The 25689-nt window shown below is 37.0% G+C and overlaps 2 protein-coding genes across 6 annotated transcripts; one reads left to right on the top strand and one right to left on the bottom strand.

Moving 5' to 3' along the window:
• The first annotated feature begins 423 nt into the window (after positions 1 to 423).
• Positions 424 to 25689, top strand: LOC106162579 (copine-8-like). Of its 5 annotated transcripts, XM_087008507.1 has the most exons (21): positions 430 to 550; positions 660 to 755; positions 1736 to 1776; positions 2298 to 2344; positions 2915 to 3024; positions 3683 to 3722; positions 4286 to 4356; positions 5039 to 5070; positions 5327 to 5462; positions 5784 to 5891; positions 6263 to 6304; positions 7413 to 7488; positions 7971 to 8027; positions 9054 to 9115; positions 9383 to 9535; positions 10245 to 10320; positions 10815 to 10936; positions 11262 to 11364; positions 22012 to 22069; positions 24031 to 24113; positions 24670 to 25689. In XM_087008507.1, the coding sequence occupies exons 2-21, from the start codon at positions 685 to 687 to the stop codon at positions 24850 to 24852; spliced, it is 1671 nt and encodes a 556-aa protein (XP_086864633.1). In that variant the 5' UTR covers positions 430 to 550; positions 660 to 684; the 3' UTR covers positions 24853 to 25689. The 5 variants fall into 5 exon arrangements, 4 of the variants coding, with proteins under 4 accessions (XP_086864635.1, XP_086864634.1, XP_086864632.1 ...); XR_015333433.1 differs by lacking the exon at positions 24670 to 25689 and adding an exon at positions 17817 to 17880 and having other exon boundaries at positions 425 to 755; positions 24040 to 24113; XM_087008508.1 differs by having other exon boundaries at positions 428 to 755; positions 24040 to 24113.
• On the bottom strand, positions 12031 to 16152 carry LOC106163256 (uncharacterized). Its single transcript, XM_013540799.3, has 7 exons — positions 15961 to 16152; positions 15273 to 15564; positions 14911 to 15012; positions 13714 to 13828; positions 13357 to 13469; positions 12819 to 13058; positions 12031 to 12598 (listed from the first exon to the last, which is right to left on the bottom strand). Exons 2-7 carry the CDS (start codon positions 15496 to 15498, stop codon positions 12513 to 12515), a joined length of 882 nt encoding a protein of 293 aa, XP_013396253.1. The 5' UTR covers positions 15499 to 15564; positions 15961 to 16152; the 3' UTR covers positions 12031 to 12512.

Raw genomic sequence — 25689 nt, 5'->3', positions numbered from 1 at the left:
ATCCATGTATATATGTACGTGTATATATCAGAAAATTATATCAGTCAGAAGTTCCAATAGATACTGTAAGAAGCATGAAGGAATGAAAAATCAAGGTGGCCTCAAACATAAAGCATTATCAATGAAAATGAAAAATGCAGATGGGTAAAAATCTTATTATATTGAAATAATTTATTATTCCATTAAAACTGATTGTCGACCATTTTTATATAAACAATCATTTTCTTATTGCAAGCAGTTCGATCTAATTCTCTCTCTCAAACAAGGTTAGCTATTTTCGTAAGTAATCAAGAGACGCACAGATAACGGATGTGACATGGAAATCCCACAAATGAAGCTGGTGTAATTGCAAAAATTTTCTACTATGAAATAATAGTACCGGATACACCCTCCAGATCCGGGTTTACGGGAGGTCAGTGTGACGGGTGGGGAGGGGTCTTCTTTTCACCCTTTGGTCCCTGTGTGCGAGACCTACGTACCGTAACGTACCCTCCATTTATACATCAAAATCCGATACTGAGAGAAAGCAAAACCTAAAATCAATGGCCAGGTACATGAATATGTGAACCGACGTACAGGTAGCGCTTCCGTCAGTGACAGTCCCAAATACCTGTTCAAGCAGGCGATAAAGTTGACCTCATATTTGTTTACATTTGCAGCCCCCTCTAAATTTCGCAAGTTAACATGGCTTCTCTAACTGCAGGGAAAAAAAGCGGCACCCCGTCAACAGTTGTTGAAATAGCTGTATCAGCAAGGTAAGGGACGTTTAGGGTTACGGATATTTGTAAATGTACTAGTACGGACACGTTAAGTAAAATTCTTATATACATGTACCGGTAGATTCGTTTTAGTATATTGACACGGTTCTTGGTCTTACTGCGACACGCTCTTACCTGTTCTAATATACATACCGGTACATCGTATTTTAAATTAAAATATCCTCGACTAATAAGGAACGGTGGCTATGTTATAGAGAATTTGTCCGCATATGACGCAGCTGATACACGTACGATGACCTTAAAGAAAAATTGATTATGTTGACATATGTACCCCTGTAGGTTAGACATGACCATGGCACGCAGTTGTTCGCATAGGGTAAATATGTGTATGTACGTACATGTATATGTATGATTATGTCACTTCATCCCTACGGTTTGGAGCTTGTTATGGGTAGTGAAGTAACCACGCCTCGAGTCAAGGGGCCATATAGGTGGGAGGACACCTGTTAAAAATAATGGTCGTGATCCCCTTTTGACTTTGAGACACAGGGTAGGGGTCATTCACAGTTAAGACAGACTGTGGTTATCCAAGATCCAGTGGCCTCAAATACCAGTACACTGTATATACACTACAGGGTCACTTATCAGGCACTGTCAATATATAGCCCCAGATACACTCCTATTGTATGTGACAAAGGCGCGTGCCCCAGAGTATGAAGAACGCTGTGTAAGCATGGATGAGATGACTTTTATACAGTGGTGGTTACGGGATTTCAGGAAAGGAAGGGTTAGTTTGGGATAAAACACTCCACCTCCCCCGCCCCCCCCCCTCCTTCTGACCTGTGTGTAGAAGACTCTAGTTTATTCTCATTTCGAAACCGTAAGATAAAGCTATTCACAAATACACTCAAGTGTCATTGCCCGCCCCTTGAAAATAACAGGCGCACAGTACACACATTTGTCGCCATTTTCTGGCGGCTTAACTACAGGGGTATATGTATTTTGTTCTCTTTCAGGAACATTATCGACGCAGACGTATTCTCCAAGTCAGATCCATGTGAGTTAATACATGTACTTTTTGTTAACTACACTTCAGTGTTGCCAAGTGGGTGGAATGTTACTTTCACTTTTGAAAAAAAGGAATTGTTCGCAAACAAAAGGCATTTTGAATTGAATTAATACATCTACAGGTAGTATAGTAAGGGGGTCGTTATTCAAAACTGCATCTGAGACTGTACGTAGTATTTGTGGTACTGTATAATTAAATGCATGAAAAACTTACGAAATATTACTACTCGAATAGACTGTGACACGTAATAAACATATTTCTTTACAATATTTCTGTGATAAATTTATTCAGTATTTCAAAAAGTATGCAACTAATAATAGGGGTAAGACATATTAAAGACATCTTTAATATGATATCTTAAAGATGTCTTAAAGATGTCTTACCCCTCTTTTTATATAAAACCAGGGTCTACATACAAATACCAAAATACTGATTTAATAAAACAGTATTAAACTGATATACTTATATAAACGTCCCATCTTAACAAGACTAGCTTCATTCTTTTCCAGTTTGTGTTCTTCGAATAAAAGAACTGGGTGCCGCAGAGTGGAGAGAGGTTATTATTATTATTATTATTATTATTATTATTATTATTATTATTATTATTTATAGTCTAAAATCCAACGTATGTTCAATAGACAAATTAAAAAAGTCACAATTAAAAGAAAAACTACTAATGGTCATAAGATGCACAGAAGGAAAATAATAATAATAGAAAAAATGTTAAAGGTAAAAAAAGATATATAAAATGGATAAGAGGTGAAAATTAGAACTATAAACCTAGAACAATTGTTCGTAAAAAGCATTCTTACAAGAATTTAAAAGTAAAATAAGAGGGATCATTTTTACTATCATTTTTATCTGTTAAATATATCCGTTTATATAGATCCTGTTGACTGCACTGTAATGTGTTCTGTCGATTGAGATGACATCCACACATCAGTGTTTTAATCTTAACGGAAGCGTTCCACAATTTCTACATCGAGAAATATTCAAAAGTCAAAAGAGATGGAACGATCCTGTTAGATCGATCTAGATATGGGAACCCAGTCCTAGTTAACACTCATTCTCAAACTTTAAAAATGATATATTTTCACTATGATAACAAGTCCTTTTGCTCTTTCAGGCGCCATGTGGAAGAACGGAAGTTGTCCAGAACTGCTTAAATCCAGACTTTGCCAAGAAATTCACCATTGATTATTACTTTGAACAAAAGCAGCATTTAAGATTTGAACTGTGAGTTTTCATTGCAAGAGTCTATCTTAGCGACTCAGCCTGTCATGTATAAACCATATAACATAGGCACCATAGCGATCTTAAATCTGTACCAGTGCATTATTGCCGCTATGAATATATATCGGTCCATTTAAAACTGGAGAAAATATATTTCTAATTATACCCAATTGCAGTTGCCTGTATTTCTTACGAACAGTTGAAGTATAAGCCAGATAACTTACTCGTATGCATTGCCAAAGGCACCCATAGTTGGGAGATGCCCTCCTTCACACAGAGACACACAGACTTTCTTTCTCTCTCTCTCTTTCTCTCTCTCTCTCTCTTTCTCTCTCTCTCTCTGTGTGTGTGTGTGTGTGTGTGTGTGTGTGTGTGTGTGCATAAAATCTTGGGCTGCATAAAAGTACTAGCAGCGCAAAGCGTTCTCAATGTCATTAGTTTTTCGTAAAGAGCTATTGCATCGGGGTGGGGGAGGGGAGGGGGTATAAAGCCACACAGCCTTTTACAATAGTCAATCTGCCATAGGTGGTTTAAATTCTTGCACTTTGAAAGCTATTTATCTTCCAAAAACCATAATGATACAAAATCTGTAACAAACCGTGTTGATGTCAACCAGATAACTTTAAATTGGTTTTCTTACATATTTATTTTCATATTTTAGGTACGACCAAGACAGCAAATCTGCAGACCTTTCAAAACAGGTAAGTGTCATACTGTACAAAATGGCATATATAAAAATTGGTTGAAATATTATCCTTTAATTGTTTTATAAAATAATTATCACGTGGATTCCTTTATTTATAGATATTTACAATAATTTTATAATATTGTCATCTTCTCAAGGATTTTTGATGCTTCTTAAGTTTCACGACGTTGTCAATTACTTGCACTACTATCTAGTGAAACTTCTTTATTCTCTCCAATCTACCAGTACCGCAGCTCGTTCTCTAAATAGATCTGGGAAAATCGTGAAAATATAACCGCGTTATTACATCCTGTTTCAAACATTTCTGAAAGCAATTATGCCATTGTGAAAAAAATTTGAAAATTATATCCTATCGTCTTCCTTTTTCATCCTGTGGGCGTGTGAAGTTATTCCCATCTCGACTTCAAGGTCGACTGATCGCTTTAAAGACTTGCACTCAAGAACTCATTATCCTTTTTACTTATTTGTTTATAATTTATTTAGTACTTGCAGTTAGTGAAGTTGTAATACATTTACTTTACGACAATATCCTGAATATCACATATTGGTCTTCTGCAGGATTTTCTCGGCTCTTGTGAAACTGCACTGAGTACACTGGTCACGTCAGGCGTGTGTGAGAAACCGATACTGTAAGTTAAGCCCCCTTTACACTGGATGGCGTCCTTTCCGTATAGTACGGCCCCGTTTGAGAGTGAAAAAAATAATGCTTTACTTACTGACATCTGGCCGATCATGGAGCATTCAGTCTGCAACCAAAGCGATGCTTGCGCCTCCTTTCTACGATCACAGTGATGCCAGTTTCATGGTCACACAAAGGACGCAGAAAGGACGCCGTCCAGTGTAAAGGATTTTTAGAGACATGTAATTCCATACCACAATGTTTTGTTCGTGTTGCAGTCTCTTAAAGGCACAAAACTTCGCGAGACTTTGATATACAATGTAGCATAACTTTTTCCTTAATTTTCTTTAAAATTCCTTTAATTCTAATTTATTCATAAAAAGTTTTTTTTTTTTACGTCAAAAACACTCCATCCCGATTTTATACATTACTTTTAAAACTACTAAGCTTGAATTACTGATAAACCAATAAACAGAAACCTATATTTCTGACGACGAAAGTTGTTAATTGAGAGAAAGAATTAAGATTATCTTTTCCGAGGTCTAAAAATTTCACAGAAAAATCATGATTATCTACAGTGTATTGTAAATGAGTCGTAGCGTATTCAAAATACTTTCATCTATCTAATGAGATGATATCCCCTACACAATACAGTCCAAATGTTTGAAAATACCATCTTTCTATATTCCTAGTGGATCCAAGAAGAATAGCGGGACTATCATATGTAAGTGAACGGCGCGAAAACATCTTGTGCTGTATATTATGCCTTTTAATAATAGATAAAAATGATAGAATAACAGTTTTCTTTTTTCAGCGACATTTCCTGACTTCTATCTCTTCATCTTTCTTTAAGATTCGTCGTTAGAAGTATCATTTTTATTTCTCTGGATTAATAGAGATCATTACGAGCATACTATCTTTTTTAATTAAAATATCAGGAATCATTCCTGATCAAGCTCGATTAATCTCTTTCATTTCAGTTGTAACCGAGCAGATGTCAAGTTGTAAAGAAGAAGTTGAGTTACATTTCCAAGCCGAAAACCTCGACAAAAAGGACTTTCTGGGCAAGTCGGACCCCTTCCTGAAAATATATAAAGAAAACCAGGAAGAAGAAGGGTAAAAGAAAAACTAGATTTATTTCATCTTGTCACTAATATAAGATTTCCAGTTTTTATATGAAAAATAAAAGAACTAATTAAACAATACCTTACTTGTGCATGCAAGATAGCATAACAATGTTTACATTACTCTCACATTACCCAAAACCTCTTTCAGTTGAATATTCTATCTAAAAGTTATGTTAACCGAATATAAATTAATTAATATCAAACGTTATATTCGTCTAAATTTACATGATAATGTCCTCTCAAAACGTTTCATTTGACTCATTTTACCCCAAGCCAGTGCAAAGATTGCGGTATTTTTTCCCATTTGCAGAAAGTATACACTTGTCCATACCACCGAATATATCAAAAAGACATTGAATCCGGACTGGGCGCCGTTTGTTCTTCAAGTTCGAGCTCTCTGTAATGGAGATTATGACAGGTAAATTAAAGGCGAAGATAATAAATAAATATATATTTTTATCTATTCGCTTATTTATTTCTTATTTTTATTTATGCAATTTTATTTTTATAACTTTTATTATATTCTTTCTTGACAATTCTTACAACACAGGTCAAAATATGCAAGTAAATTGACTGAGCTCAGGCTTGCTGTATTTTTATTTATTTATTTATTTATTTATTTATTTATTATCATCTTGACAAAAGAGAAACGTTGGTCGACTGGAATTGTCTGCAGCATTGGTCGTTCACGGAATTCTAATGCTTTGTAAAAACTGAAACCTTCAAGATTATAATTCGAATTTGGAATTCAAAATGTGTTGACTGTCAACTGGGCTTTAATTCTTTCAGAAAATTACGAATTGAATGCTGGGACCACGACTTTGATGGAGGGTAAGTAGTCCATGTAACAGGACGTAAACATTAGTTAACATTTATAATAAAAGTACAAGCGTTGTACAATTACGTATAAGAGAACACAGTGTCAATCCAAGGGATATACACGTATGCCAGTACACCCCGACCTTCTTGGTGTGAAAGGCATGTATTGCGAGAGGAAGGCAATGTATTGTTTAACGTATGTACAGAAAGAAATTACTCAATACACCCCGCCAAATACCGAATAAAGCATATATCGCCACGGCAGTGGCGAATTTAGGGGGTGTCAGGAGGATCCTAACCCCCCCCCCCTCCCCGCCCCTTCCTTCGATTTATGAAAAAATCACAGCAATGGTCCTTTCTAGAAATTAGAATTTTGACTAGCTGATTCATAGTTGTACACCGTACCAAATGGCACCGTTCGCCTTCTTAAATACCAAATTTTGGGGGGGCCGAACCCCACTCGGAAATCCCCCCCATCCCCTTTATATACACCGTCTGCTGTTTTCTTTTCTTTTTTTTCTTTTTTTTTTTTTTTTTTTTGTATCAATCATATTAAACAAAAAACAGATTTTATCCCACATTTGGATATGTCCTGGATGGCACGCTTTGACAGACAAGGATGCACTACTCGGTCCTTGTTTAAAGATAATATAATAATAAAACCAATAATAAATTTATTTTGAGTCTTAAATCCATTATAACATGTTCAGAAGACTTTATACTTATCATAAAACAATTACTTAAGAAATCAATTATTAGGAATAGATAAGTCAAAAATTACAGAGCTTAGTGTTAACGACAAAAAAAGTTGAGAGTATTCTAGATAAAACAAGCGAATTCTCACATAAAAGCATTTACAGTCAATAACTAAAATTTGTTAAAATAAAAAAAAAATTCTAAATAAAAAAACAGCCTTATTTGCACACAGAAAAGATTATAGGTAGAACAGCCTTATTTCTTACAGTGCAAAAATGCAATTACTATAAAATTTGTAAAAAATAAGATCAAAGGCCTTTAAAATTTATATCTATATTTATATGCATAAACTATGCTACAAAGCACAGGTATATGTATGTGTTGTATACGTTATGTATGTAATTGTGAACTTTTTCTATTGCAGTCATGATCTGATTGGAGAGTTTACAACAACTCTGAGAGCGTTATCAAGAGGACGGGGTCCACAAAATGAATATGAGGTTAGCCAAAAACCAGCTCAATTTTAACTTTTCTGACTTTGGACAAAGCAGCGGTTTTCATTTCAGAGTTATGCTAATAGTTTCATCAAACGGCTTTCACTACTCCAATATTTCTTATTCATTTGTTTTAATGTCAAAAAAACATAAATCTGAACGTAAAAAAAATTTAGTTCTCTAAGCTTGATGATGAATGCAGAAATAAATATCATACACATGTAGGCCTACAATTACCATATGAACGACTTACGTATGCTACCTTGTTTTGTATCTTAAAAAACAAGAGCTTTGGCTCTGTGGTTTTCCACATAGTGGATATACTGTATTGCGCTTCTTCAACTTATTTTCGTTCGAAGTCATTTGAGAGCAGTTCATTTGATATCAACTTTTGTGATAAGAGAACAAAAACAAACCAACTCAATTTTGAAAGAAAATACACCAAGATCTAAATCAGTGTAATTCTCTTATTTCACTTCGAATTCCAGGTTATAAATCACAAGAAAAAAGATAAACGAGGGTCGAAATACAAAAATTCAGGAGTGGTAAGTTTTAACAAGGATTTTCAATACACCCCGAGATTCGGAGTCAAGTCCTATTCATCCCTATGCCCGGTACAGTTGAATTGTATGAGAGCATTCAGAACAGCGGACTAACAGATCCATGGATCAAATATGGCGACCCACTAAAAAGCTTGCCGCTTAATTCCCGATTAGACACTGAATAGATCCCCTGCGGGGATTACACAGCAAGCATTCAAGTGGGTCAACCATATTTGATCCGCGGATATGTTAGTCCCCTGTTCTGAATGTGCTCTACTGCGTTTCAAATTGCCTTCGCATCGACAAGGTACAGGTAGCAGGCAGCGTATAAAAGGGAGTCACCATCAAAACTTTGAACCTCAGGGTGACATAGAGTATTCTTGGTACTGGTTACCTATATATCCTCAACCTCTGATACTCAGGGTAGGGCCATTTATAGGAAGAGTATACCATAATGATGTTACCTATTTCTTGTGTTTAGTTATCCTTCGACTGTATTTTTAATTAAAAAAATCTTATCTTGCTACTTTTAAACTTTTAACACAGTGACGCTTTTACACAGCAATTTATTTTGGTTATGTTTATTTTATGTACCGTATTTATTGGCTAATTGAATCTTAATCTTAGTGTAACATGACAGGCCAGTTACCTTCCAGTAAAAGGGCGGATATAGGCCGTCTTCTGGGTCTTCCGAAAGATGGCCAAATTTTCAAGTTTACATTGGCGGATATCTAATTTTCTCTGTCGGATGACGGTCAAAAATGGAGGCTGGATCAATAAAGATAATTCGGAAGCCTGTCAGAAAACATCTCTGGATCCACCCCTGCAGTAAATCGTTGTTGACGTGCTGCCCGGATCCTTCTTTAATGCTTCGTTTTATCATCTATCATAGTCAGTTAAATTCAATAAAAACTTGAAATGGGTTGGAGTCGACAACTGCCATGGAATTTATAAAAGTTGTAACTGTGATCCATGTGCTTAGTCGTGATTAAAAGATTTCCATCATTACAAAAAATATCCTCGTTTCAGGTCAAGTGCCTCGATGCCAAAATCCAAACCATGGACACCTTCCTTGACTACATCCAAGGCGGGTGGGTATCACTATCAGACTGACTAGATCCTTAAAAAAACTGTGACCCCAGTACATGTAGAAGAGATCATTTGAAATATTTATATACAGCAAAGTTGAAAGCCAATATTATCAGCTTAGATTTTATCTTTTATATCGTATCTCGCATATTCAATTTTTGAAGGCTTAATCTACTATTAATGTTTAGTGTTTGAATATAAGTTATTTAACGTCATTCATTTTTTTAATTTTGGCCTTGGACATAATCCACCAACATTCCATTTTCCAGAACACAGATCCATGTAGCATTCGCCATTGACTTCACTTCTTCTAACGGGGATCCTTCCGACCCGTCATCTCTTCACTATAACAGCACAGAGAGTCCAAACCTTTACGCCAGCGCCATTCGCGCTGTTGGAGACGTCATCCAAGATTACGACAGGTATATCCTCAGTTTATGACACTGTTGTCCTTATTTCGTTAAAAGATGGCACTACACTCCACCGACTTTCGACGACTACTTCGTGTGACGAAGATTCTGACTTTAGCATTAGTTGTAACGCGAGGTAGAATTTTTAATGTTTTTTCATACTCTTTATTTGCTGCTCCCCAGTTTCTTTCCTTCCATTCCTCTCTCTCTTTATCTCTATCTCTACACCATTCAATTACGGTGTTCTCTCCGTTTACATTAGGCTTACATGCCTCGTGCATTATGAGGACATGTCAATCAACTTTATAGAACACTCCGCCGATCCTTACTTATCAATGGATATCAATTACTTACATTACATTTGAAGTAAATCAACACTGATATATTTCTTTAAAATTTTGCAGTGGCGCATTTAGAGGGGTATCAGGGGGGGTTCTGACCCCCTTCCCCCCCCCCCCCCCCCCCCCCCATTCGATTTCTGAAAAAATTACACCAATGGGATTCCCTCCTGAAATTAGAATTTTGACTAGCTGACTCACAGTTGTAAAATGGCGTACCGTTCCACCTCTTATATAGAATACCCTTCAGCGGGCCCCGAACCCCACGCAACGAATATAATCCTGGATACTCCCATTATTTGTAGTATACGTACAGGGTGTTCAGACGTGGGCACCATTATTGTTTTCTTTTATTATTTAGTACCGAAAATTTCTCTTTTCAGTGACAAATTGTTTCCAGCGGTTGGATTTGGTGCTAACGTCCCTCCGGATTTTAACATATCTCACCAGTTCTCCTTGGTAAGCAAACTTTGCTCATCTAGATAAGTGCGCGTCGTATGCACGTGTTGAATCTAGGCCTGGGTTCCCATAACTAGATCGATCTAACAGGATCGATCCATCCCCGAGGGGTTTCTCGCGAAATTGCTTTCAGCTTAAGCACCTTAGATGTCTGGCACGCCTACTGAAGCAGTAAACGATAGTTAATTACTCTGTAACACCTTCAGTGGGCGTGCGAGACATCTAAGCCGCTTAACATGATAGCACTTTAACGAGAATCCTCTTCCAGATAGATCGATCCAAAGTTAGTACGATAGGCTCTGGGAATGGTCTCTAGGATGTGAATCCTAAGTTGAATGAATCACTGTGAGCTGTTTGTATTACTACGTCAATTTATACAGTCTTATGATTTTTAATTTGTTCCAGGATAAACTTTTACTGTAACATATATTTTTCTCAGTTAAAACAGTATCGATTTTTACAGTCTTACAATTTTTTATGGCTTGCCATTGTAGAACGGTAAAGGTGAGGAATGTGAAGGAATCGACGGTGTCATTCAGGCATATTATGACGCCCTGTCAAGGGTCCAGCTCCACGGACCTACGTGTTTTGCACCATCCATCGACTCCATAGCAAGGTGATTCTAATAGTTATATCTTTTCGAAACCCTTTGATTTTAATTATGCAGCCGGTTAAATAAACTCTTTATCTGCATTTGGCACAATATCATGATTATATGTGATTTAGTGGTCGTCTATGAAGACTATGATGGCGTGATTTTTTCATTTACTTCGAATTGAGAACTCTGAGCCATGTAAATTTACATTCTGTCCGTTTGTCAGAAAATTTAGATTACCCAACACCATTTCATTGTACATGTACTTAGATACAAGGATATGGAAACCACTGTACAGTTGTACCCTAAAGGTACATGGGAAATTATCTATTTTGTTCCTTTCCAGACAAGCTCAAAAACGAAGAGACGGCAAGGACTACTTCATTTTACTCATTTTAACAGACGGCGTTATCAACGACATGCCCGATACGAAACAAGCCATAGTAGAAGTGAGCCCCTTAATATTATATTCTATCAGACATCTCTCTCTCTCTCTCTCTCTCCATTTCTCTCTCTCTCTCTCTCTCTCTCTCTCTCTCTCCGGTATGCTGAGATTTAAAATGAATAACCACAGACCAAAGTATCACCCTCTGCCGTTGGCTCGGGGTAAAATTCTCCACAATTGAACTTCTTCTCCCCTGTAATAATATGTTTCAAAAAGTGCGAATTGGCCCGCGGGAATGTGCACGTGATGATGTGAAATCCTTCTTTAAGAAACCTTTTATTTTGCCTTTAGACGCAATAATAACGAATGATTCATGGTTTCAAAATACTGATCTTTGACAAAATTCAAAACACTGTTTATTTCGCAAAGTAGCTATAGTACGAAAAAGGGAGCTGTAGTATGACTATCCAATTTAGTGCTGAGTTTTTAGGGCCTGCTCTCAAACTCTGGTGAATAAAACATACATGCTACTAACATTTAACACGAAAATAATGAACTTTACCGTGTTAATTAAACAATGGCCTTCTTCCATAAAGTACCGCTTTTATCAAGTGGTTATATGTTATTCTAGGACAACCCCCCCCCCCCACACACACACACACACACACACAGACAGACAATCCCCCTCCCCCAACACAACATCCTTCTTTCCAGGAAAGAAAAACACTGCTTTTAAATGATCTATTTGAGGCATTTATATACTTATTGAAAATGTTACTGAATATAAGAAAGAAGACAAAGTTAAAAACAAGTAATGGCTATCAAGTATAAGAATCAGGTAGCCCACTTATGCGCTAAACAAGCGTAAGAGGGTATCTTAAGTTATTAGATACTATAGATGAAAATTTTGCAGCCATTACATATCATTTTAATCAATTAAATCAAAAATATTTTCACTATTTTTAAAAGTAAACAATGTCACTTTATCTGCATTTCATTTAATGTTTATAAAGATCAGGTTACGTAAGTAATTATAATGAAATAGAAAAAATTATCTGAATATTCGTGGAATCAAGACTGATTTGTGAAAATAGAACCATACAGTTTAAAGTGTAACCTCTTGAGGAACCTCTTTTTTTAATTACTATCATTTGTAGGTTGTTGCAAATAGCACAAAGGGTATATGAAGGTATTTGATCTAATAATGCATGTCTAGGCGTCGACACAAACGTAGGAGTAGATGCCGTCCACGCAAACTTTGTTAGCCGGGCAGGTTACGTTCATGCAGTCGTCATCATCTGAAATGAAAAAACCAACAATAACTGACCCTAGTGAAATATCACAGATGAAATACCAATGTATCAGATATAAAGTTTATATCGCTTGACATTGTTTAGTGTGAAATTTCAATTTTCAACTGACTGATGTAATAAAAATGGGCTTGGGTTATTTTTCAGTAAAGAACTCTCCAAGTAAAATAACTACATGTAGCATAACTTTGTATTCACCACTTCTTACCTCTGAAATACAGAAACAACCCATTGCTTGGCTTTGGTGTGTTACAATAAGTGTCATACAGTAGATCAACCCCGTACACGTTTTCCGGGCCATACTGAGTACTGAATCCTTCCAAACACATTCCATGGCCCATGCTTAGTGACGTCAGGCAATCGCAGTTGTCGTCATCAATTTGAAGTGACCTCACGCCGTGCTCCATACGATAATGGAAGCTGTCTTGGGCAGCTTTGGGTGCAGTTCCTTTATTTGTTCAAAGAAGAGCTTCTGAGATAAAAGAATGCTACGAGTTTTTTTTTTTTTTTTTTTTTTTTTTTTTTTTTTTTTTTTTTTTTTTTTTTGCTCAACTGGCTTTAACAAGACCCACATTAAAACATAAGAAAAACAGAGGTAGATTTTGAGGCGTGCCCCTTTGCGTTTGACGAGAAATGTAACGGATCACTGTCAGGAGAGTCTATTATTTGAAGGAACTAACTATTGTTGTAAATTAAAATTTAAAATTTGTCTTCTCGGCTGGTCAGCCTCTTTTAGGAGTTCTCACCTCTTATCACCTTCGGGTTCCACACATCGACGTTCTTGACTTGCGCATCTTTATGATCGTGGAATGCCTCCCATACTGCATGGGACACTCGATTGTTGGAATTGAACTTCCACCTAAGATTAAAATTCAACTCAGTTTTAACTTTCTCAGCGTCAAATCAACAAACGATATTCCCACTGAAATTAACTTCAATCGTTTTAACAATCAGCTTCATTTTACTATTTAATATTAAAATTAGTCATGCAGATGGCTAAAACGTTTGAATATTTTATTTTTCTGACAATACAAATCAGGTAATTGCATGTCCACCACAGCCCGTCTTTTCTGTGCACAAACTGTTTTCAGCGCGTTTGTTACCTATAAGCATTGTCTGCTGAGTCGATGCCCAACATCTCGGCTTGATTCTCCATTAGAGCTTCTGGGAGGCGACCAAAACAGTATGGGGCACTAGCATCGCAGTCTCCATACTTGTCTAAAATAAACAGATTTCAACACTCAGGAAATATTTCCTGTTTCTGGGCTATGAAAAATAATGGGTCTCGTCACTTAAAATACAGCACATGGCTCACAAGAATCTGGTCACATATTTTCTTTTTTATTGGAGATCCCAAACCTTGAATTTTACAGTTTATTTGAAAGTATTACCATCCCCATTGTAGTGTTTTGAGAGTAGGAAGCAGAAAATAACCATAAACTATTCGAATCTCAGTGTGTGATAGTAGGTACTGCGTAATCATCTAAACTATTATAACGATTTGTTCTCGATTTCCGTGTAAAATGAGGTACTGTATTAGGAAACCCGTTGTTAGTTGTTAGAAATAAAATACGACACGTGCTATAATTCGATAGCAGGAGCCAAAGTAAGACCGCGTTCAGATTCAAACACCGTACCAGCTGGATCGGTCCAACTCTGCAGGGGATTCTCGCTAAAGTGCATTCAGTTTAATCAGCTTAATTGTCTGACACGCCTCCCAGAGAAGCTGGTTAGTTAGCTTATTAACCCCTAGCAACTCGAGGAGGCATGTCAGGCATCATAGCCGATATCAGAGACTGAATTTAGAGAGAGTCTCCCGCAGATTTGGATCGATCCAGCTAATACGATGGGTTTATCTGAATGCTCCCTAACTGTCGGTTAACTGAAGGTTATTAATACCTGTGTAATTGCAATGTATTAATTTCCTATTCATTCAGTTTTATCCGGTTTTATTTTAAGGGGCCTACTACTGTCTATTATAGCTTGCTGTTGTTTCAGATTAGAATTTTTACGTACATTTAATGAGCTATCAGGATTCTCTATTGCATGTTTTAATAAAGACAAAAGTGAAAAAGGTCTGCATTTAAGAGTCTGTTAGGACGTAAACAGAAACATGCTTTTGTTTGTTTGCCTATTTTGATTAACAGATTTGGCCTTTATTTACGAAATATCTTTAATTGATAAAGGCTCAAAGGAGGTACGTGCGAACAACAGGCTATCAAAATCTAAATTTCATTAATTAGTGAGCACACTGTGAAGACCTTCTAGCGATTGTATGAGTTTAAAATTTAAGCACCGACCTTGAAGGACGTCAGACACCAGTGCTGGCCACGTGGTATTGGCTTTGTACCACCAAAACAAGCGCCATCTAGCGCCATCTTCTTCAATTACTTTGTAGTGCGCTGAAAGTGAAATCATTTATAAGAATTCTATAAACTGGTTTCTAATATCGCCTGTCTTTGATATAAGAATATAACTCAGTACATTGTTGGACCCACATCCACTACAGTAGTATAAGGTGTAGTGTGGCTGGAATACCTGAACACGTGCATGTATTTGTACGTGACCAAACTTAGCCAAAGTCAATAAAACTGAAATTAGATTCACATCAGATATTCTTCTACATGTACATACACTAAGCATTGACATTAAGCGTTTTTACCTTTCTGGTAAGTCTTAATTTCATTCGGGCAGCTGGTGGCAGCTTGGTTCCTCGTAATCACTACTGTCGACTGGGATAAAATGTCATTCAGATTGTCCAGGGACTTCTGGAGACGTTTTATGGCTTCACTGCAGTCGCAGGTGCCAGTACCGGACGTGACGTCGCACGAGGTCGACGACACCACAAAAGCGACACAGAATATTGCAAGTCGAGCGAATTTTGCCATCTCGATCGGAGAATCTTGGATGTTTGAAATGGTCTCTTATATAGGGGACTCCAACTGCGATGGAAACTGAAAAGAACAGTTGTGTTAAATCCAATGTTTCACAGAAGCTTAAATTTAAGCATATATACACCGTATATGTATGAGCGCCTAAAAACGGGATAGCAAACACGTGGGCAAGCAATTAAAAAAAAAAAAAAAAGCTCCATAGACATGCTGTTTATTTTATTTTTTTTTTTCAATTACATGAATTAAATAAACAAAAGTAGGCATGATAAAACCTTAAATCGCTCAACGTAAAAACAAGCGTCCAGCTTCATGCAGCCTAAAGCGGGTCATCGAACAGGATATAGGCCTACATAAAGAATTGACTGCTCCGACTGCTTTCAGCCAACAGTAACTATCTAATGTATATTTTCAGCGCGTACCTTAAAAAAAAGAAAAACTATAGACATTGTATCTTACCTGGATTTTTCGCAACGTCGAATTTGGCCTTTCAAAATGTAAATGAATAAAGGCAGAGCAACGGTTTTTTAAAGACTGTGAGCACTTCGTGAATCCGTGGTTGAAGCCAGACGCTATACTGTAAGTAGTGATTCGATGTCACCGGCACCTGTATTTATATTCGGTGTAAATTCGCCAGAATTATGACAGTATAGTGTTAAATTACCCTGTTTATCGCCTACGTGTAGGTGTGGCTGCTAGGTCAGAAAGTTCCGGGTAGTATTTACCACTGTGCGTTAAATCAAGATAAACGGATGTAGCCAGGAGATTTTTAAGTAGTTAGGGTATTATCTCTGCGACAGGCGGTAAACATTTCATTGTGGCAGTGCTTCAGGGAAAATGGTCACTATTAATTCTTCGCAATCTTATTTAAACTGGAAAACGACAAGAGGGCGAAACAGTTTGAAACGTGCTGTATCACCTTTTCATCAATATTAGCATCAGTTTAGACTTATTGATACACTTGTCGAAGAAATATATTAAAAGTTTCGGTCCTATTTACAAAGTCTGAAGTCATATATATATATATATATATATATATATATATATATATATATATATATATATATATATATATATATATATATATATACTTGTCGAAGAAATATATTAAAAGTTTCGGTCCTATTTACAAAGTCCGAAGTCATATATATATATATATATATATATATATATATATATATATATATATATTTTTTTTTTTTTTTCTTTAATTCAGTATGCGTAACGCTAGGACAAGTGGATCCCTGCCTCCCACGCGCGCCGTCCCAACAGGGGCAGAGCAATTTAATCTCGGCACGCTTTCAAGTGGGTTGCACCATATTTGATTCGCGGACAAGTTAGTCGGCGGATCAAATTGTTCTGAACGCGCTCTAAAAGAAGTAGCTTTAAATTGATAGTCCCTACCATTTCGGTTAAGCCAAATAAATTTTCATTGTTAAAAATTCTCCAAATGTGTTTTGGATTTTTCTAACAAATATTTTTATGCGCGTCCCTTGTGTACGACATTGTTTGCATACTGTACATGTACGTTTTATGTAAAAAATAGAAACTTTGGGTCGTCATTTTAAATAAATATTACACTCAATGAAAAGATATATGCACTTTCATGTACTAGTAGCCTACATTTTACCTTTTATGACTTAGAATTGATACGAAATCCAGCGGGGATACATGAGTGAAAAATTTGGCTTCAGTCAGTGTAATTCAATTTTGGCTTGTTGGGCTCTGAGGTCAATATACTGTATGTACTGCCAGAAATACAACTGCCTAGGTTATATCTTAATAACTGTAGCCCTTTATGTGTTCTGTTAATTAATCACAAGGGGGGGTATAGATAAGTACACAAACACACACAGAGAGAGAGAGAGAGAGAGAGAGAGAGAGAGAGAGAGAGAGAGAGAGAGAGAGGTAAAATAATAATTATAATAATAATTTATTTGAGCATTAAATGTGACGGTTACATTTGTTAGCCCTTTATTCTACAAACAGATAAATAAATAAGTAGACATATTTAGCTATGGATTGCTACTCATACAGTGTTTAAAATACCAATTACAAGTATAAACAGATCAATACAGTGGCAGTGGAGCACAACATGCATATCATTTAAGAGCACACCTATCACATTCAACAATGACAAATAAGGCACTGAGTAGCAAGTGGTATGACTGGTATGGCAGGCCTAATGCAAAGACACTTTAAACATACATGCTGAGACTAAACACGTTACGTACGAAAGGGAAATGGGTGGAGGGGGGGAGAGAAAGCGAAATCCAGGGTTTGGACTGTTTTTTTTTTTTTTTTTTTTTTTTTAGAGGGATTGCAGAATCTTTGTCCAATAGTGGTAGAATACCTGGCAAAACTATACCCTCTACCAGGGTGAGTGATATATTTTTTTACAGATATTCACAGATATGTCTCTAGCTACACACACTGGACAAAAGAAGTGTCACCCCTACTGAGCCAATACTATGGGGGAGATAAATGACTGTGGAATGATATGCTCCTGGTATCATTTTATTCGCATCAAATTTCACGAAAAATCACAAAATGAGAACAAAATATACATTCTACCACAATATGCAGTTTCAAGTCAAAAATTAGTACTTAGTGGCATAGCCACGTGACCTAATAATAGGTGCCAGTCTACGAAGCAAGGATTCATATAATTGTCTGATGCGTTCAGAGCTTATGCTGGCCCAAGCATGAAACACTGAATATAACAGAGTTTCTCTGCTGGTTAGACGGGCATTTGTCCAAAGTTTTGACATATCATTCCACACATTTTCTATTATGTTTGCATCCAGACTCTGGGCAGGCCACATCACCCTGCGAATGTCCTGTTGGTCAAACCAATCATCAACTGCTCTGGTCCTGTGACAAGGAACATTGTCATCCTGGTGAACAAATGGATAATTCCTGTCACCAAACATGTTAGTAATAGATGGTAGCAAGCCTGACTCCAAAACATCGATATATTTCTAGTGATTCATGTTTTCATCAACCACAATCAATTTGCCCACGCCATGGATGCTGATGCAGCCCCACACCATGATGAATATGCTGCTCCGGGTTCGAAAATTCAGTACATGTGGTTCAAATGCTTTACCAGCAACAGAGGTCAGACCAAAGCGACACTCATCAGAAAAAATATATAGGACCAATTGTCATGGACTGTCCAGTTCCAGATCCTGTTGACCCTAGTTCACTCTACGTTGCCTGTTTTGTAAAGATATAAGAGGTTTCAGTCTTGCTACCCTGATGTACACTCTATGAGCATGTAACCGACGCCTAGCATTTTTCACAGACACATTCTTATGTGTGAAATTTTTCCACTGTGTTGTCAACTGACAAGCAGTATCGAACTTTGACAACCTGGACATCAAAATCAGTCGTCGGTCTTCACGGCCAGTAGTTTTTCTTGGACGACCCATCAGCGTTAATTTGTCTCTTGATCCAGTGTTTCTATACCGAGACCAGACCCTCTGCACGGTTCTGACTAAACAATTCAATTGTATCGATATACTGACATTGCTTATATTCCGCCTCTTCAGGTTAATAACTTGCACCTTTAACCGTTAGATAATTGCCTTATCTTGCCATATTGGAGGAAGACAGGAATAACATTTGCTGTACATGTACAAGACCAACAATACAATCCCATGGTACAGCGGTTTTGTACTCATTAGTCACATTATAAGTAGACCAGACATTATAATTACCCAAGATCTGCCTACTTTTATTACTCTGAGTTAGGGGGTGACACTTCTTTTGTCCAGTGTGTGTAGATAGATGGTCATTTAGGGCTCAACTCAGCAAAACTAGGCCTACTCGAGGCAGACAACAAAAGCCTTTCCTTGACAATTTTGAATTACCAACAAGACACCTTTGGTCATGGGCGAGATACAGAACCCTTTGGCAAAATATCAACGTTCGTCAAACACCGCATTGGTGATGGCACATGAAGAAGAAGAATAGGCCTACATATAAATTTAAAATAGAAACATATTTAACTTGAGGTAGGCCTACCAGTAGTCTGAGTTCTCTTTGGAGTTGATTGAATCATTAAAAATATTATAAGACAAGTTTTAGAAACTTTCAGACGACAATTGTTTTCGTTCTTAAATAGTCGTCGAATACAAACGAATAAAATATCGTCTTTGGTGGCACTCTCAGTTCTCAAGGCTTGTGACCCAGTCGTTTTTGCAACTCTTCACCAGGCTTTTTTTTAGTTTTTAGTTTAATAATTTTGTCATTATATTATATTATATATCAAAAAGTGGGATAAAACTCACTCAGGCATTCTCTCTCTCTCTCTCTCTCTCTCTCTCTCTCTCTCTCTCTCTCATAAATTTCATGCATTATTCATGGCTAAGTGATCTAGAAAAATGTTGGTGTGTGTACAGTTGACAGGATTCCCATACACATTGTTGTTCTGAAAAGCAGAGTGTATTTCAGGTATTTAAATCCCAACATGAAAGCTCTGTATGGTTCACATGTATTGGAGATGATACTGAAGTACTGAAGTTGATAAAACACACAACAAATGCAACCCATTTTCTTCACCCATCAGAATTTGCAACGAAGAGCAATTTTTGTTACTTTAGTAGGTGTGCCGTTAATGAAAGCACGCTGGATTACAAGGGCGGTGCTTCATGTGAAAGGGGATGGATTTGTCTTATTATAACAAAAATTTTGTATTTTCAGACATTACTGTGTATTTTAAAGGGATAACAACTGTTCATTTTGGCCAAAAAATAGATTTTTCTGGGGTAAAGGGCAATTTTCCCGTACTTATTATTTTTTTTTCCAGAAACTGCTGTGTATCCCACTCTTTAATTCTTAGCCAAAAATAACACATCAACAGTGCTTTAATCTGGGACACAGACATATCAGGCAGTTTTGCTGCTGTACATTATGGTAAAGAAAGTTCTCAGAATTTAGTATTATCATATTTTTTGTTTATCTCGGGGAACATTCCAGCAAACGCACTAGAGAAAAACAAAACTTGTTCTCTTGCCAATTTTGATATGATTACATGTAGAATTTTGGTGCACAGTCGTAAACACAGAAAAGGAAAACATTTTTATTTATTCAAAAACTTGCCAGAATGGCTCTTAATTATGATTTAAATACTGCTCAAGTTGGAAAACCCATTTCATTAAATTCTATTAATTGAAGTCATGCATTTTTTTTCCACAAATTGGCAATTTCAAAGTCTGACTTTGAAATTCCATGGGCCTGAAGCTGTATATAATTTACATTTTCTGAATGTAGATGTTACCTGTTGCACATTATTGTACCACAAGTGACGCTGGCAGTACACATGGTTTTAGTATCGACACGTCTGCCATATCCACCAACATTTCATTGTTACCGCTTCTCCTTCTAGACAACAAGGGCCTGTGTACCCATCTCTTGGATTTAGGTCACACATAATGTCATCTCTTTGGGCACTGTTGGTGCTCTGGTCTAGGTGTCGCCGTCATCACAGTGCACCCTTGTCCAAAATTTGCAAAATTGGATGGTTTATATCTCGCAAACTGAAGGAATTATGGGAAAAGTTACTACAGATGGCTTACCAATAGTCATATGTGAAGATTTCAAATATGCCCTTGGATTTGACCTATCTTTCAAGGTCAAACGAGCCAAAATTTTCTGAAAATGGGAATTTTTAGCAAAAAAAAAATTATTTATGCCAATTTTCAGAATCTACACTGAACTAACCTATAATATTATGGGCAGGTATCACACTTATGATCATCATTAAAAAATTGTCTCATTTATCTTACTTACAGTTCTGTCTGTCTTAGAACAAATGCTTTTCCCTTTTAATAAAAATGTTTTTAATCGTTACGTTATGGACTTCTCCTTGGTACATGTAATTAGCCTAAGACAGCTCACAACAAAATTTTCCTTAGTCCAGTCACTGATATGGTAACGGCCTCAGGCTGCCCCTGCATTTTCATAGGTGGGTCATTTAGACCCTATTCCCAAACCTAGATCAATCTAGCAGGATCGATCCATCTCCGAGGGGATTCTCCCTCAATTGCTTGCAGCTTAAGCGGCTTAGATGTCTGGCACGCCTACTGAAGCTACTAAATCATAGTTAATTACTCCCTAGCTTCAGTAGGCGTGCCAGACATCAGAGCCTCTTAAGCTAAAGCAATTAAGCCAGAAACCGCTAGGAGATGGGTTGATCCTACTAGATCGATCTAGGCGTGGCAACAGGGTCTTACAAGTGCGGAACTGTTTAGTACGTGCCATCTCATCCACTCACTGCTCAATGGAGGAATTTTGAAAGGGATAAATGAATGTAATTTTTTGCCATTTTGTAACTTGTATAAGTCGATTTAATGAACAGTTTATTCTTTGTTTATTCTTTGTGTGATCAATACTAAAGCAATGTATATATATAATTGTGCTCTTTGGAACTGAAATGGGGAATATGACGGTAAAAATAATTCCATACCCGCAGTGTATTAACATAACGGTTTTCTTGTATTCTAGGCCGCAAAATTACCGATGTCTATAATCATTGTTGGAATTGGAAACGAAGACTTTGAAGGCAAGTCACATCAACATTTTTTTTGTAAAGAAACCGTCTGCATGTTGTTGCGATTGACAAATTAATATTTCTAATGTTTTGTAAGAGACACTTATACTTCTTAGGCCACACTTTTTTAATTTTATGGATGACATCCTGCGCGCGCACCGATTTTCGTCCGTTCTCCAAAAAAAAAAAAAAAAAAAATACCCCCCCCCAAACCGCTCCCCCCCCCCTCCCCCCCCCCCCCCCCCCCCCCCCCAAGGAAGTTGGTTGTCGCAAACATCGTTCTTGAATTTGCAGGAAAATGCAATCGGCAATTCTCGGCTAATTCCGCAAGCTCTTAAGAGATTTTAACAAAAAACCAAACTTTTTAGAAAAAAACCAGGGACTAACTTTGAATGTAAAAATGGATTCATTAACCATTGGTAAGTATGGGAAAATTGTTGTTTACTCCAGGAAAATTCATTTTTTGGCCGAAACGAAGAGTTATTATTGCTTTAATTTCAAAATACACGACAATTAAAGTCATAAAGAGAACGGGGGCCGTCTTTTTGGATTGGTTTGCCATTGATATTGGACATGGAGATATCACCCTTTTACAATTATACGAAAGGCTGGCCGCGGCCAGCGATCATCGCCCGGAAAATTTCAGTGACATTCTGTCCAAAGCAGCACATACCAGTTTCTTTTTGGAGCGAAAAAAGGGTCGACAAGAGCGTCGTGGTATTTGGTGGACTGAAGGTCGGACAGGCCACCCGATAGTTGGCTGCTAGCGTTTGAGTCGAAGTAGACAAAATGGCATCGACCGAAATTACCTTAGTAGTAGGAAGCATAGGCCTATCTTTGCTTCATTTTTTTTAACAATTCTGTGAAGTGTTAACAATGCTTTAATTTTCTGAGAGTACAAATTAAGACACACTGTTTATTTGATATTTGTTTTATTGGATGCTATACCAACAGAATGCATGAAATAATCTTAAATAGATTTGGTAATATGCAGCATATATATTCATGACTTTTTACCTTTCTACGAAATAGGCCCTATTCACAAAGCTTTAATATTTTGAGAGCATAGATAAAGACATGTTGTTAGTTTGATACGTGTTTCTGTGGTAAATTAGTGTTTCCAGCTGTGTACTGAAAACATAACTTTTCTTAAGCAGTTTTTTTTTTTTGGACTGTTTTTTTTTTTTTTTTTCGCCCGCTCGCACCGACTTTGGGGTCCCCAGAGGATGTCATCCATAAAAATAAAAAAGTGTGGCCTTAGTGAAATTCATAACAAGGAGTAGTTCAAATGAATCCCTTCCGAGAGTAAACAGATAATTTATTTATAAATGTATTCATAGACAATTTTTTATTAAATTTATTAATAGACAGTTCCCTTTGCATTGTGTAAGACCCCGTTTCCATACCTAGGTAGATCGATCGAGCATGATCAATTTATCTTCGAGGGGATTCTCATTAAATTGCATTCAGCTTAAGTGGCTTAGATGTCTGGCACACCTACTGAAGCTGATAGGGGGTAATTTTAAAACCATTGTTTAGCAATTTCAGCACGCGTGCCAGACACCTACGCCGCTTAAGCTGAATGCAATTTAGGCAAAATCCCCTCGACGATGGGTCGAACCTGCTAGATCGATCTAGTTATGGGAATTGGATCTTATAGACTGGGTTCCCACAGATTTAGATCGATCCATCTGGATCGACCTAACTCCCTGGGGGTTCACGCTAAATTGCTGTCAGCTTCCGGGGAACTAGCGCGCACAAAAGTCAATTACCCCCTTACAGCTTTTAGTAGGCGGGACAGACATTTAAGTCGGTTAAGCTGACAGCAATCTAGGGAGACTCCCCAGGGGAAAAGATCGATCTAAATATCTGTGGCAATGGTCTCTTACTAACATACGTGTGGCGTTCACAGTGCCCGGGCCCGCTGAGGTTGACAACCGCCATGGTATGTAATAGATAATACAAATTTCCAGCTCTTTCAGCTATGATCATCTTGGATGGTGACCACAAACGAGTGTCTTTTAAGGGACAAGTGGCAGAGAGAGATATTGTGCAGGTACGGTTGCTTTACTGGTATTAATTACTGTAGAAGTAGTAGAAGTAGTAAATGTTCATCAGTTAGACTTGAAAGAATTTTTGAATTATTTTAGCCCAGTTCACGTTATGATATCCTTAAACTTTAATTTTAACTACCCGTGTATAGAAAGATTAAAAAATGTGTGTTCCCATTCAGTGAACCAACCAGTTCACTTGAAAACTTTTTTCTAATGAGACTCATATCATGGTACATGTACGTAGACAATTGTCAGAAAGATTGGATGAACGAAATGTTGGTTTCAACTCACATTTTCCGACTTTTTTCATTTCTGACAGTGTCTTTCATTTTTCTCGTAGCAAGTGCTGATGATTTTTTATCATCAACATCATGAGATAAACCTTAACTGTTTCAACTTTTTTTAAAACCCACGCCCCTCTACCTACTGTTCAATGCTTGACGTAACTGTATGCCTCAGCAACTTTTATTCAATGATATTTTGTGTTTTCAGTGCACCAATGAATAGGCGTAACTTGATATCTCCTTGATCATTTAAAATGTTTTCTCTTCTTTTCAGTTTGTTGCCTTCCGAGACTTCCTCGATCCTTCCCGAGACAACGCTATAAACAGCCAACTTCTTGCGAAAGAGGTGCTTGCCGAGATCCCAGAACAGTTTATAGGGTACATGAAAAGCAAACACATTTTTCCAAATATAACAAGAAAATTATCAGACTTGAAATTGAAGATAACCCAAGTTTAAACGTTTTTTTTACAAGCCTGAGCAGCAGAGGGCTAATAGTAAAACGTATTCCCAGTTGGGAAGACGGCGAATGAGTTATTTGGACTTTTTCATTTTCTTTTAAATATAACACGTTATTTTAAAACTAACAAAACTGACTTGTCTATTTATTATCCTGGACCAAAGAAGAAACTAAAATATTGATACGATATGATGTGATATGATATAATATTATATGATATGATATAATATGACAGAGCGCTTACATTGTACATTGTGATAGAAGCTTACAATCGATACGATGGCATGCACATTGCACATTGCACATGGCACCCTTGTTTAAGTCTTAACGACTGGATCTATTACTTCTGCATCCAAGTAGAGATTCACTGATTTCCAACCTCAACTGTAAATTTGACATAGAAAATACATGGAAAATTTTCTTCTTTTTTGTCACCACAACGTCACGTATATACTGGTGGAGGTTCTACAGTACACTCCTTACGTAGGCTTGTTGTGTAATATACGCAAACGAACCCTGTGAGGTCTTGTTGAAGGGTGCGAAGGGATTTTCATTTTGCCAGAAATTTGAGAAAATGAGCTCTCTCTCTCTCTCCCCCCCCCCCCCCATGCACACAGACCCATTTTCTGTTTTATTTATTGATTGATTGATTGATTGATTGATTGATTGATTGATTGATAAAAAGTTTTTTCATCAGTTCTTTAGGTACGGCTTCGCTTACTAGAATATATTTAGACTTAATTAAATGGGGAATTTTTGCAAACAGTCACATTAAATTGTACACCGGTTGCTGCTATTGTTTTGATATCTTTATAATAAAAGTTTGTCAAAGAAAA

The sequence above is a fragment of the Lingula anatina genome, chromosome 3 (assembly GCF_051362555.1).
Source record: "Lingula anatina isolate TDL-2025a chromosome 3, LinAna3.0, whole genome shotgun sequence".
NCBI classification, from domain to species: Eukaryota; Metazoa; Brachiopoda; class Lingulata; order Lingulida; family Lingulidae; genus Lingula; species Lingula anatina.
The sequence above is the reverse complement of the archived record's forward strand: the minus strand, read 5'-3'. Positions and strand labels throughout refer to the sequence as shown.